This window comes from Aythya ferina (genome assembly GCF_964211825.1).
Source record: "Aythya ferina genome assembly, chromosome: 3".
NCBI classification, from domain to species: domain Eukaryota; kingdom Metazoa; phylum Chordata; class Aves; order Anseriformes; family Anatidae; genus Aythya; species Aythya ferina.
In genome coordinates, this window is record NC_140298.1 from 117841103 (window position 1) to 117855159 (window position 14057).

Here is a 14057-nt window from a genome sequence, read left to right on the forward strand (position 1 = left end):
CCAGTTGCCTTGTTCTGTTTTCTGACTACGTAGGTGATCTGGCCAGAATTTTTTCTTCTTGAATACTTTGCTGTGCTTCCCAACTTCATGAACCTTTTAGCGTTACTACTATGAAATGATTTATCTGTTCTCCCCACTGTAATCATCACATACAAGACATCAAACAGTACAGCCAAGGGCTGTCCAAAAATCAGGTGTTTTAACAGAAATAGTGTGTATTCTCTTCTACAGTAAAATAAATCTAATTTCATGCAGTTTCTTGCTCTAAGACTTTATTAGTGCTTAAATATAATTTTGCCTGGGAATATTTTGACTTTATACGTTTGTGTGTGTACATGTTTTACGTTTTTTTTAAAGAAATATCTAATTAAACACGTGCTTTTGGCTCTCTGCAAAGATGTGAACATCATCGTCCAGCTTTCTTCAGTGCACTCCAGGAGCCCAACGCTGTAATAATCTGGGCGAGCAGAAGTGGAAACTTTTCTAACGCGTCCCTAGCGTTATTGTTGAAATTAGTTATGCTGTTCCATTTCTAAACAAATCCAGCGAGCAGACCCAGATTGCTGTTTAGCACCTGTCTGGGGCATTGTAGGCACGATGGCCGTGCACAGCACAGGCTGTAGCTCACAAACAGAGGCGCACTTTTGTCCCACCGCTTTTCAGGCAAAGCTTCTTTGTGTTTTTAACACCCAGCTATATTAAGGGCAAACAAAAGATTTGGGGCTTTTGGATTTATTTATTTTTTTTTAACAAACAAGCTCGTTGAAGAGACTCCTTATTTTGAAAGGCGAAATTTTAACAATTCTTAATTAAAGATCAAAGGAGGGATTTATTAGTTTAAAGTGACTTTATTTAGTAGAAGCTATGAGATGGTGGGCTATCTTTTTTTTTTTCTTTCTTTTTAATAGCGTTCAACTTTTAATTATGTTGCCAAAGTGGAGTAACTGTGTTCTAACACATACAGAGTCTCTCCCCAAATCTGAAAAACGAGTGGAGTTCGGGAGACCTCAAGAGCTAACACTTCATGTTCAGTTTTGTTGAGGATCTCTAGACAGAAGTACCAGGTCAAAAAGTATTATTGCAAGAAGAGGCTTGAAGAGTGGCATCATGTTAGGTGTGGGAAGCAAAATAGCTTATCAGCTCTGTAAGCTCTTAGCTTTATGGAACTGAATTGGCGTGAGCCTCTTGTTTTCCCATTTTGCTCAGAAGCCCTGCATATTTTACTGATGGCTGCTCTTAAAAATATAATTTCTAAACTTTGCATTTTACGTTGTTGTCACGGTGATCTTGATGCTGAAGAGGGGGCTAGCTTACCTTTAGAAAGAACTAAATTTATTTATTTCCATTCTGTCTCTGTTTTTAAGGCATGCAAGGTCAGCCTTTCCAGGGTAATTTGCAGATGCTGTCTTCACTAACGAGAAACTGGTTTGCTGTTTGTCTGCCTTCTTGCTTAACGTTAAAGAAACCAGTGAAAGCAGCACAAAGGTTTTATGCAGAACTTTATCAGCCAGCCTGGCACTGGGCTTGAAAAGCCACGATACAAGAGGAACTTTCCCCAACTTATAATGGGTGCATTGTGAATTGCGGTGTATCACTGTAACAGCACTCTCAGCTGCCTGCATAGTGGAGCTGCGATTCAGATGGTGAATTAATCCTGGTTTGGAGCTAATTAGTGCAGTGGATGGAGGTTCCCAAAGTGCAAGCTGTTATCTGGAGGCAGAGTACCTGGCCAGCTCAGTGATAACTTCATCTTTTGACGCAGAGCAGGGATTGCAGTTGCAGGATGCCACCTCTAATTTTTAGAAGCTGTCGATGGATTGAAGAAAAGTCCTGGCTTCTGTAGAGACAGAAATCCTCACGGACTGAGTCACGGGCTCTTGTTAGGCTTTTTAAAAGTTTTCAGTAGATGCTTTAGAAAAAAAAACATTTGTGTTACAGCACGGATCCTCCCAAACCATGCGTTTATTGAAGTAAATAATGTCTGATCCTCATGCAAAAAATGCAGGGAGCAGCCAGAAGGCAGCCCTTTCTGCATGACCTCTATAAATACTGTTACCTGTGAGTCCTGGCCATGCTAGCATAGCACACTAGGCAAATGGATTTATATTCCCTACCCAAAAAGCTGACAGCCCCTTGCCTGAGCAGAGAGAGCAGAGTGCTGCCAGGACAGCAGCGAAGCAGCAGCAGTCGGTGTGGCCAACCGCTGTCAAATTAGTTTTAGGCATCATGCAGTAAAAAAAAAGAAGAAAAAAGAGAGAGAGAGTCTTAACGAAATACTTAAAGGGGCGTTTTAATGATTGCTAGGAAAAGCTGTGTGTTTGCTTTGTGATTGAAATGGTTACGCTAATGTAGTCAGATTGCTCTAATGGCAATGTGTGACCCAGATTTCATGGGTTATTGAAGATGAAAGTTAATAGCGTGGTTCTTCTCCGAAAAGGATATTGGGTACAAAAAGGAGGGGGGAGAGGGAAGAACAGTTCTGCTGCAAACTTAAAACAAAATATTTTATTTTTTGGGCTGGCTAAAATTGTAAAACATAATTTTGCGATCAATACAAAGATGGAATTCTTCCTTCTTTTCCCCCACCCCCCAACACATTGCTTTGCAGGAATGTGGTTTCACGCCCTTCTTCTGTCAAACAGATTCCAAAAGGGCAATTTCTTACATAACTCAGCGTAGATTTGTGAGCTGGGTAAGTGGGGGGGCAGGGAAGCACCCCATTCTGAAACGTTTCTAAAAATTAAATCAACTACATTATTTTTTGGTATCTGAGAAGTCCGGTGCTGATGTGCTTGTGTTTCTAGTTTAACAACCTAAGCAGAAACATGAAAATAAACCTTTCAAACCCTTACTAAGCACCATAAAGCACAAAGCAGGGACTGTGTTCATTCCTGAAGCCAAGAATGACTTTTCCTAAATGTGCTAAAAAAAAAAAAAATAAAAAATAAAAAAAAAATAAAAAGGGTGAAAAAAGGACAACTGAAAATAACAACTTTGCTTGATTTATAGGGCTTAAAATATTAGTTTTGAACTGAGGAGCTCTGACAAAGATATTGCTGTTACTTGTTGCCCCCATCTATTTCCAACCCTTAATTATCGTTTGTTGTGCAAGTTCATTGACAGGATAAAACCAAAGAAACTTTCTGTTTTAACTTTGTTACCTCTGCCACTTTCCAGGATAGCCTTGGTGGCAACAGCAAGACTGCCATGGTCGCAACGGTAAGCCCAGCAGCAGACAACTACGATGAGACCCTCTCAACGCTTCGGTACGCGGACCGGGCCAAGAACATCGTGAACCACGCCGTGGTGAACGAAGATCCCAACGCCCGCATCATACGGGAGCTCCGGGAGGAAGTGGAGAAGCTGCGAGAACAGCTCACAAAAGCAGAGGTATGAATTTTAGCCTTGGGCTAGCTAGCAAGTCCTGTAGACCCCACTGGCAGAAATTTCTTACTTGGCTGTTGAAAACAAGTGCCGCAGGAAGCTACTGCGTGATAGCTACGAGAAATCCCTTTATATCACTGCATTCCAGTTTTCTTTAGGTCCGTGTTGAAACATGGGTAATAACTTGAGATATGAGGTTCCCTTTGAACACACCATTAAGCGATTATGTTTTTCTTGTGGGCTACAGATCGGAAGAAAGAGGCCATGAAGGGAGGAATAGGGATGGAGTTTTCAGATTGTGTGGTTTATAGGTAGAGCTTTGACCATGGATTTTAAGAATTTGATGTGGCTACATCCTGCAAATGTGAGTTTGGTTAAATAATGCTTACTTGTTTACAAGCTTTAACAGTTCTACATTGAAACTCCTACAGGTGTTAAACAATAAACTTCAATAAAATTGTGAAGGCAGCATGGACTAAACATTAGATGAAGGCCAAGGACTAGAGTAATTCTGAGCTCTGTTCTCAAATGTGGCAGAGCAATGGTGATATAATCTGGATGTTGTAATCACATTTTTTTTCTGAATTGCACAGTATTTGCCTTTTGAGGGTTGCAGGGAGTGCTGGCTGTGATAGTACAAATGACTTATGAATTTTGGACTGTTCTCCTTTGAGCTACCTAATATGCTAAGTATCCAGTAAGTGAAAGTTTCTTTAAGGTATCTCAAGTTACCTAATACCTAGCATTTCCTCTAAAATACAAAATACAAACTGTGGACTTCTCAGTTCTCTGAGAGATTCAAGTACTCCCTGTTCGTTTCATTTGCGAGCATTAATGCCAAAATAATGGCAGCTGTCCAAAGCAATGAAGTGGTGTTTCCTAAATATGAGGTAATAAATATTTCCTTTCCTAAGTATTGAAATCCCACCCCAGTTGTCATCTGAATGGCATTGACAAAGAGCATGGAAAAATGCTTTTAGCTTGCTATTAAGCTAAACCAAAAAAAAAAAAAAAGGTTTAGTTTGCTGTTAAGAGGCTCTACAGGAAAGGTCAAAAAACACATTCATTGTCTTGGTCTCCTTTGGGTTTACTACATTTGTAGCCCATCTAATTGTTCATACAGAAACATAATGGTTTATTTTTTAAATAAACAAAAGCACTGACCCATTATGATAGTCAAGTTACATTTTCAATGCTTATTTCTAAATATAGAGATTACCAAGTTGAGATTTTTTTTTCCTTTTGGTGTCAGTATCCTCTTTTTCTCCTAAATCGCCGTGGCAAAACAGAACTTGACACTTGACTTTTTTTTTTTTCCAGAAGAATAAGGCTTATCCTCTTTTCCCCTTTTCTTTTTTAATCCATGCGTTTTGATCTTTTCTTGTCGGAATTAATATCACATGTTTTAATTTGTCTGTGCCAAGACCACCAGCACGTCCTTCCTGAGCTGGGAATTTAACCTGACTCCAGCAGAGCAGTACACCTGCTGGTCTGGTTGGAATCAGGTCTTGCAGATTTGTCTTTTTTTTATGGTTTCCTTACAGATAAGCAATGGAGGGAACGAGGGGAACTACCTAACTCATTTTACAGTTGAAGCATGTGAAAATGTTGAGTTATTTTGCCCCAGGTCCGTATAAATAAACAAATGAGACTTAAAATTTGAGAGTAACTGGTCTTCATCTTCCTGTCCTGCTCCGTCGTGTCCAGTGCTCTTGCACTGATCCTATTTCATTGGGCATAATTTATCTTTGGAGGCTGCATTGCCCTCGCTTTCCTTCCTGGGTTCCCTTTTACCCTGTATTTAGGTATTTGAGGTATTCAACCAGAAAAAGAACGACACAGGACATATCAGCTGGCAGTTCCTAGATTGCTATGTCTTGAGGCAGAGGAAACTCCTGTCTTAAAACAGGATTTGCCACTCCTGACAGCTGCTCCTTTTGAAGATATTGCCCTGCAGTGAGGCCACTCTGTTTGATGTGGATTCCTGGGAAGAGTTTTGATTTTTGTGGTAAGGGAGCTCTCTGATGGAGAACGATACTCGCACAGGTTGGTTGGGATTGCATAAATACCTGCTAGCCAAAAACACTTCCGTATTGTTAGCCATAATCAAATAACGACGTTCTGTTCAAGGTAGTACAGAAGGAATATGCCACTACTGAGACTGGAGGAAGTGAACATGTGTAGTATAAACACTTTTATGTCTTTACAGTTTTTGGATTGCCCGATGTAGGGTGGGGTATTTCCTTATTCTCAAGCTAGTCCTTGGGCCTCTCGCTATTTCAGAAAAGAAAATTAGAATTGTGATGGATTAGCAAGAAAATTGAATTCCTGTGTCTGGAAGTACATCATAAGACTTTTTTTGATACCAGTTTTGTGAAATGCATATATAGAGGTCTTGATTTTTCTTTTTTTTCCAGTAGAAATTTCCAAATCAGGACATATCAAAACCAGTATTCAAAACATTTTGTTGGCAGGGCTGGGCAAATGACAGAGATGTTAGCTATTATTTAGAGGAAAAGAAAACTGAGACAATGGTGGTTATCCAGATCAGCAGTATGCAAAATACAGATTGTTTCAGATATGAGTCTTTTTGGAAACTCACACTGGTATAGAAATGAGATTAGCTTGTGTTTGAATATCTTTTTGCAAATCTGCCAGTATCGTGTAATTGGTTTGCATTAAAGTATATAAACTTCACTTTAGCATCTGTACTCGAAACTAATTAAACTAAGTTTTTTATGGATTCTGCATTTATGTGCAATATGTATTTAAAACAACCCTTTACTTACTGATCAAGTCTGCCTTGTAAAATGAGTAATGATATATTTCCTTTTTCCCCATCTGTGTGAGAGTGATGTGAAAGAACAAAGCACAATAAGCTTTCTTGTTTCCTTTGCTTTACTTTCTGCAGGCTATGAAATCACCAGAATTAAAAGAACGGTTGGAGGAATCAGAAAAGTTGATTCAGGAAATGACGGTGACCTGGGAAGAAAAATTAAGAAAAACTGAGGAAATAGCACAGGTTGGCTGCTTTTTTTTTTTTTTTTTCCTTTTGATGTTTATAAACAATAGGTTTGTTTCCTTTGTTTGTCAGTTCATAGCGATTGTCTGAATCTCTCCCCACATTTATGGGTAAGTAGGTCAAGCTTACTGCCATTTAGAAAAGCTTCACTTAATTCCTGTGATAGCTGGATGCCTCTCAGATTACTATTCTAGTGACAACAATAAATTGTCATTCTGTGCCAGTTGAGAGATTGTTTAAAAAAAATCCATGGATGAGAGGATTATAGGGATTTAATATTCTTTGGACAGTAAAATTGCTGTTTGTGATGAAAGATGGAGCGTTGAGAGTGTTAAATGCAAGTTTTTGTATGGAGTGCCTTAATACTGAAGGCAAAGAGCATTCAGAATATTAAAAAACAGAACTGTTCAGATCTCCTGTGTGTTTTTAATACCTCTTACACCGCTATTTAGGACCTCAGAACATAACTGAAATGATGGTTACACTGAAAAATTGTGCAGGTCACCATGATTATTGCATGACACTTCCAATTCTTACCACACAAATGCTGATGTATATATTTGCAGCAGGGAGCTTTGGAGGGGGAGAACTATTGAAAGGTGATGAATAGCTTGTAAGAAAATGAAACCTCTGATACAAAGCCCTTTTGTAGATGACTTGATCAGAATAAGCTGTTGACTTCAGTTTTATATATCCATTGTAAGAAATGCTCCTTCAAATAAGAGGGTTTCCTGGCTTTCAGTGCAGAGATGTACCATGGATTTTCGTGCTTGTGTATAAGGGTGAAATTTAAGAATAATAATGATAATAAATTCTGCTCCCACCTTACACAGTAGCGTCTAGGCATAGAAACCCCGAGTCTGCAAGGAGATTGATGAAGCAGAGTAACGGGATCAACGCTACAGAATAAATTTGCCTTGATGCTTGCATACAGCTACTTGGTTTTGCTCTCGTCTTTGCCTCTAAATTCTTAACCTCATATGAAGGTGGCAGTTTCATGAGCCTTGCAGCTGTAGAAAAGTGATTTTTTTCAGAGGAAGGATGAGGACTAGTGTACATTGTGGCCTGTCAAGTGATTTTGTCCCTGGCCAGCCTCCACCAACGTCTGTCCGTCAAATTTTAGTAGGGCAGGTGGGTAGGATGGAGAAAATCTTTGAGAAAAGGATGATTCCTCATAAAGGATAAGCGCCCCAGAAGACACATTTTGTAGAGATGGAGAGTCAATAAGGGCTCAAAGCCCTGCAGACAAACTCTGTAAACGGGCACTTTTTCACATTTTCAGTGAATATTTGACATACTTTTAATGTATTTTGAATTCTTAAGTTAATTAACACTAGGTCTTGATCAAAAGTTATCAAACTGGCTCATTTTCTTTAAGCGACTCCTGTGAGTTTTAGATCATGGGCCGAGTCCTCCTTTGGGCAACAACTTCTTTATCTCTGAGTGCAGATAACAAGGAGTGATGCGAACATCAGAGCCTGGCACTGATGATTAGAAGAGAAATCTTTGACATCACCCTGCTGTTTTCCTCTGTTCTTTGTTTTGCTCTCTCTCGCAGACACACATGAGTTTTCCTTACAGGACATTATGTTGGTTTCGTAGGGTGTGGGGAGATAGAAAAGAGAAAATCAAGAGGCAGTTCTGCTCGCTATTTGCAATTTTAATCTTGGTTAGATGTGATAAAACTGATGCTAAATGAATTGTACTTGATACTATGACATAATAAGTTTTAAATACAGAGGACACTTGAAGGTAAAAATCAGAGCCTTCATAAACTTCCCTGCATTATCCCTATATAATCTCTTTTAAATATTTTTGTAAAGTCTCAGTGCCACAGGTGAAGCTGTTGCAGCTTTCATTTTTTTACTTATTTTACTCTCCCCTGCTTCTGCTTCCCCTTAGTAATTAACTGAGAGGCCTCCTGTGTTAATATCTTTTTGATTTTGTTGTGGATAGGGAATCTCATTTCACTTTCAGTTTCTTAAACATTTTTTTATAGAAGAATCCTTTTTTTTTTTTTTTTTCAAGACAGTAATGTCTAATGTTCCTCTTTCACTGCACTAGTCATCAGCCTACCACTTCCCTGTGAAAGATGGACATTTTTGCACAGTAATGCTTTGTTGTTGACTTCTGTGCAGTCCATTGACAAGAACAAAACACCATCCCAAACGCCACTGCTCTTGTTTAGCAGGAAGTCTTATTTGCACTGCTTAAACAGCAGGTTGTCAGTTTTTTGTCATTTTTATTTTTAGGGAATAAAAGATAGATGTGGAATTTGGCTTGACGGGGAGTTGACTTGTTGCTTTTTAGCTCGAAAGAGAAGATAAAGGGCTGTAGAGATGTCACTGGAAGCACTTGCTGTTCCAGTGAGGTCACGGAGAAGCTCCCACAGTAGTGCAGTGTGCTGTGCTCAGCTGTGGTCATTTTTCACTAAAAAGATGCAACTGTGTGAGCCCATGGCACGTAGCACTCTGAGTCCAGAGGTGGAAGGACCAGAGAAATTATAGATATCCTAATGTAAACCTTGATAAAATTAAGGCTTTTGTATCTAATCATTGCATCTGAAAGAGCTACCTTTTTCAGGAGTAGCTGCCCCTCATTTTGTCTTGTGCTTTTGGGCAGATAGGAGTGCATTTCCTACCTCAGTCATCAGTCAGCCTAATTTTTTGATGGCCACTCTCTTGCAGGAGCGTCAGAAACAGTTGGAAAGCCTTGGCATATCGCTGCAGTCTTCTGGAATAAAAGTTGGGGATAACAAGTGCTTCCTGGTCAATTTGAACGCAGATCCAGCTCTCAATGAACTTCTGGTATACTATTTAAAGGTAAAAATAAATATTGATATGTATATATTTATTTATTTATTTAACAGAAGTGGAACTCTAATGCCATTGGCATAGGTGTACTTCGGGAATGTTATAAAAAATGCATATCTGAATCATTCTCTCCTATTCATTGCTTGATCAAAAGTAATATGAATACAAAGTTTTTATGTCAAATTTAATTGTTGCAGAGGAAGGTCTGTGTTTTTTATTTTTTTATATATATATTTATGTATATAAAGAAATTTAGAGGTGTTTTCTGTCATAAATTGTCTTCTGTTTTCCAGATTTCACAAGGTTTTACCCACAAAAGTGATTTATATAAAAATGGGTAGTATCAGTACATATCAGTAATCAGCTTGCTTCCACATGTGTAATCAGAGTACAGACTTCAGTTTATAAAATACATTTCTATTCTTTTTTATGCAGCTCACCAGGAGTGAAAATCAAGTTCTGTTCTGCCTTAGCACTTCTGCTGACGTGCGGTCCCCATTACTGATGTTAAACATAAACTGTGTAACACGGCTGTTGGACTTTGCACCGAAACAACCAGGCAGCTTGTTCTTGTTCAGACTGTGCAGATGTGATCTGGAGTCAGGGGAAGAATGAGATGCAGATCTTTTTAAGTCACACTTTAAAATACAAGCTCTAAAAATGTAGCAGCACAAAAACTTTGGCAGTCTGAGCTCCGCGTTAAATCATTCTCTTTGAAGTGGTGCGTAGGAACTCTCAAAGCAGCCACAGAATTAGCAATGGGGCCGCAAGATGGGTTTGTTTCAATCTGTCTTCCTATAAAAGGAGATATGTGATCTTCTTTTATATCAGTCAGCTTATCATTGCTCCGTGATATCTCAATAAAAGCACGGGAGAAGTTTTCATTGTTTTCTCCGCTTAAAAAAAGACAAAAGAGCTGAGGTTTTGGGAGAACTGAAGGCGCTTTGCTCGTAGGTGTCCAGAGTGTCACAAAAGCTGCTAAACCAGCTTCAACACTGACAATTATTGAAGCAGAACCGACTTTTTGTGGTGTCTGTTGTGATTATATGATGATATGACAAGAACACAGTGAAGTCAAAGCCTGTTCAGAAGAGGCCTTAGTGTCCATCAGTACCAACAGAAAAGTCTCAGGTGTTGCTGTGATACTTTCCCTTTTTAGAAAAAATAACCCTTTGTATGGGATGGGGCTTGTGTGTTTCAGTTTATTTTTATTTTTTCTTTATTGTTTCTTTTGTTTTGGATAACGTGAGTTCATTTTGTTGGGAATTATGGCATATAAACCCCCTGAGTTTTGAAATTCTTTAGATAAAATGACTTGCACCTGTTTTGCCTAAAATCCTGAAATTAAGCTTTCACATCTTAGAGTAAATCTCTTGCCTGCGTTCTCATTAATACTGTACTCCAAATGTACTCATTCTTATAAAAGCACTGAATAGGAACTTCATCCCACTTATCTAAACTGTTGTATCTGTTCCTCAACAAATGCTTAGAGGGGCCTCAAAAACAAATAGATGAACAAATAGAGTGATTCTTCCTCTGCCAAACTTCTTGTGCCTTGAGTACTTCAGGGATTTTCAGAGGATAATCTAGATGGAACCTGTGCAGTAACTGTGGATCTAACCACCACGAACCTGTCTTAATTCCTCTTTAAACGCCTTTATTCTGTTGGCTTCTGCAGCATCCTGAGGCACTGAATTCTGCAATTTAATGCTAGGAACTTCTTTATTTTTGGATCTAACTGTTGCCTGTAAAATTTCCTGTGTGCTCCTTACTTATTGCTGTAAGTAACAGCGGGGATTTGTTTGAAACATTTCATTCTCTTTTTTCCCTTTGCATAAAGTATTGAACAGCTTTCAAATTTTGGAATTAGATGAGAAGATCTATCCAGAAGGAGAATGGATTAGTTCGAACTAGTGAACCTTTTCAACCCATTGCTAACACCTGAATTAATTTTCACAGGAGCACACACTAATAGGATCAGACAACTCTCAAGATATCCAGCTCTGTGGAATGGGAATTCTTCCTGAACACTGCATTATAGACATCACCCCAGAAGGACAGGTTATGTTAACACCTCAAAAAAATACTAGGTAAAAAAACAAAATACAGTTCTAGCTGTGTAATAGCTGTAGTTTTATCTGGTATTTTATGAGTAGTGGACAACTAAAAAGGGATGTTTTATCAGATAGTAAAAGTAAGAAAATTCTATCTCTTGTATATTCCTTCTAGGCTTTGTTTGAGTTATCTACCTTTCTGTTAACTCACATATTTCATTCTAAAGAGATTTCTTTCAGTAATGGCATTTATAGTCTGTTTTCAAAGAGAGGATGAGTAAATTGCATATGCTTTCAGCAAGTCGATGTGCACTGATTTGCAGCTGTGTAGATTTAACTCTATCAAAATCTGAATTCATTTTCTAGGAAATCTGTTGATATGCAAAAAGCAGCTGAAGCATTTGTTGCTTTATTTGATTAAGTAGCAGTACTTGAAAAGCAGATGGTATGTTCAAACTGATCACAAAATGACATGCATCGTCAGCATCTCCAGTAATTTATTGTTAGGTTCACAGAATTCAAGAATTTCACTTTCATCTTGGTTCAGAGTTGGTCCTGCTGCGAGCAGGAGCATGGACTAGATGACATCCTGAGATTCCCTTCAAATGTGTTATCCTATTTTGAGTGATCCCATTTTCAGGCTTAATCTAACTCTGAAATAAAGTAGTTTCTTTATTCCTCAAATTAGTTTATTGTCTTTAAGCTTTATATATACCAAAAGTTCTCCAATGCCTTATTCAAATATTTTTTTTGTGTGTCTGTATTTCAAAGTCGAGTGAAAACTACGTATTTCCAGTGACATCTCTTTCAGGCCCCTCATTTTTAAGCCCTAATTGTACTCCCCAGATGTAGCTGTCATAATATCCATCCAAAAGTAGTGAATCCCATAGAGCTTAAGCAATCAAAAGAAGCTGAGTTTAAGGAGTTTATGAAACAGCACAGAGTAGCTGAGTGAATTTTCTGGGGATATTTTGCCTGTTTGTAATCCGTAACCGCATTTTCCTACCTTAACAAGCTACAATAAAGCAAACAGTACTGAAATAAAATAAATAATAATTTAAAAAGCTTTCTATTGCTGGCTTTGCTTTAGCTTGTCATCTTTTCACAGGACATTTGTAAATGGTTCTGCTGTTATGGGTCCTATCCAGCTACATCATGGAGACAGAATACTGTGGGGAAACAACCACTTTTTCAGGTACAAAAGATGTTAAATAAATTGCAAGTCTGAACCAGCTTTTTTATTATAATTACTATTATGAACATTAAGGTATAAGGAAAAGTAACAATGGAGCATGCAAGCTGCAGGAGGAGGTGATTTCTTTTTTTCTTTGGGATTATAAAGGCAGTGCTGATGACTGATGTTCTCGAATGCTGGATGTCATAGCAACTGTGCATAATTTTAATTTCAGAGCAATAGGTTGACGTAACTTATTATGTTTTCAAGGGAAAGTAATCTTGCTGATGGGGACCTTGCTATTGGTTATCAGGGCTGTTATCTCACGGAGGTTTAATTCTTGAGGTGGTAACTTTAATTTTGTTCAGTAACTAAGAGTGTTGTGCAATTTCGCATCACGCTAATACTAAGTACCCTCTTTTGCATGACGAAAATATCACACCCAGGCTTTAACTTGGATAGCTTGCCTTTCAGATTTAGCAGCTAAGGTGTTAGATATCTGACCGATGTTGTACAGTGATCTCAGTCTTTCAAGGTCACCACATTCTCCCTTCCTTGGAGTTCCAGTCTCCAGATGAGACCTTCCTGTGTCAGACAGGATCACTGGCAGATGTTTTCTGTGAAGGACTGCATGTGTGAGAGCCTGATCTGAAATAACATTAAAGATCAGTGGCTTTAAATGATCATTTAAAACATAATTGTTTTTTTTTATGCTCAAAAAAAACCTCCTCATAAAAATTGAGATATGATTTCATTATTGCCTCTATCTTATTTATAATTTGGGGTTTTGTTTGTATACAAAATACAGAAAACATAAAATACATTTTACAGAAGTATATATAGTATGTAAGTATATATATAGTATATAAGTATAGTATATATAGTATATAAGTTATATATATAAAATATATAACACAAATATATATTTAAAAACATTTATTTTTATATTTCATTGCCTCTAAATTCTTTAGCTATGGGAAGACTGAAAAAATCATGGTTATATAAGCTATATGATTAGTATTTTCAGGTGCTCTGCATTACTAGAGTGTAGTATAAATTAGTTTGCCTTGAAGTCCTATTTTTACTCTGAGGAAAATTTCACTCACAGGGTAAACAGATTTCAAAAGGGAAAGATCTACTTATTTGGGTAACCTACTTAATTAAAATTATGATTTAAGCAACCGGTTGTTTCAGAATTGATCAATTAATAGTCTAAACATTTTCCCCTACTTCTGAAGGCTGAATTTGCCAAAGAAGAAAAAGAAGCCGGATCACGAGGATGAGGAACGAGACAACTCTATGAAGTACAGTAACAGTGCTGAGCAGCTGGATGTGGATGGAGACAATTCCAGTGAAGTGTCGAGTGAGATTAACTTCAGCTATGAGTATGCCCAGATGGAAGTCACTATGAAAGCACTTGGTAGTAATGGTAAGAAGCAACAAGAAATTATTGGAAGTATGTACAAAATATGAGGTCACATCTTCAGGGACTCTTTACCACACACTCTTCCCCTTGTACCTTCTTCCTACAAGAATTCTTCTTGTGAATGACTCATCGTAGCCATTTTTGCACTGGAGGGGAAAAACACCACTGCAGAATGTTTTGTTTG

At 38.0% G+C, this 14057-nt stretch overlaps 1 protein-coding gene across 2 annotated transcripts in view; it reads left to right on the forward strand.

Annotated features, from left to right (window-relative positions):
* The window catches only part of KIF13B (kinesin family member 13B), a 119573-nt gene that overhangs the window by 54310 nt on the left and 51206 nt on the right, over window positions 1-14057 (forward strand). For both annotated transcript variants that reach the window (XM_084513954.1, XM_084513955.1), the window contains exons 11-16: window positions 3178-3390; window positions 6296-6406; window positions 9094-9228; window positions 11179-11309; window positions 12382-12468; window positions 13686-13876. In XM_084513954.1, coding sequence (XP_084370080.1) covers window positions 3178-3390; window positions 6296-6406; window positions 9094-9228; window positions 11179-11309; window positions 12382-12468; window positions 13686-13876 — 868 coding nt within the window. The remainder of the gene's footprint in view (window positions 1-3177; window positions 3391-6295; window positions 6407-9093; window positions 9229-11178; window positions 11310-12381; window positions 12469-13685; window positions 13877-14057) is intronic.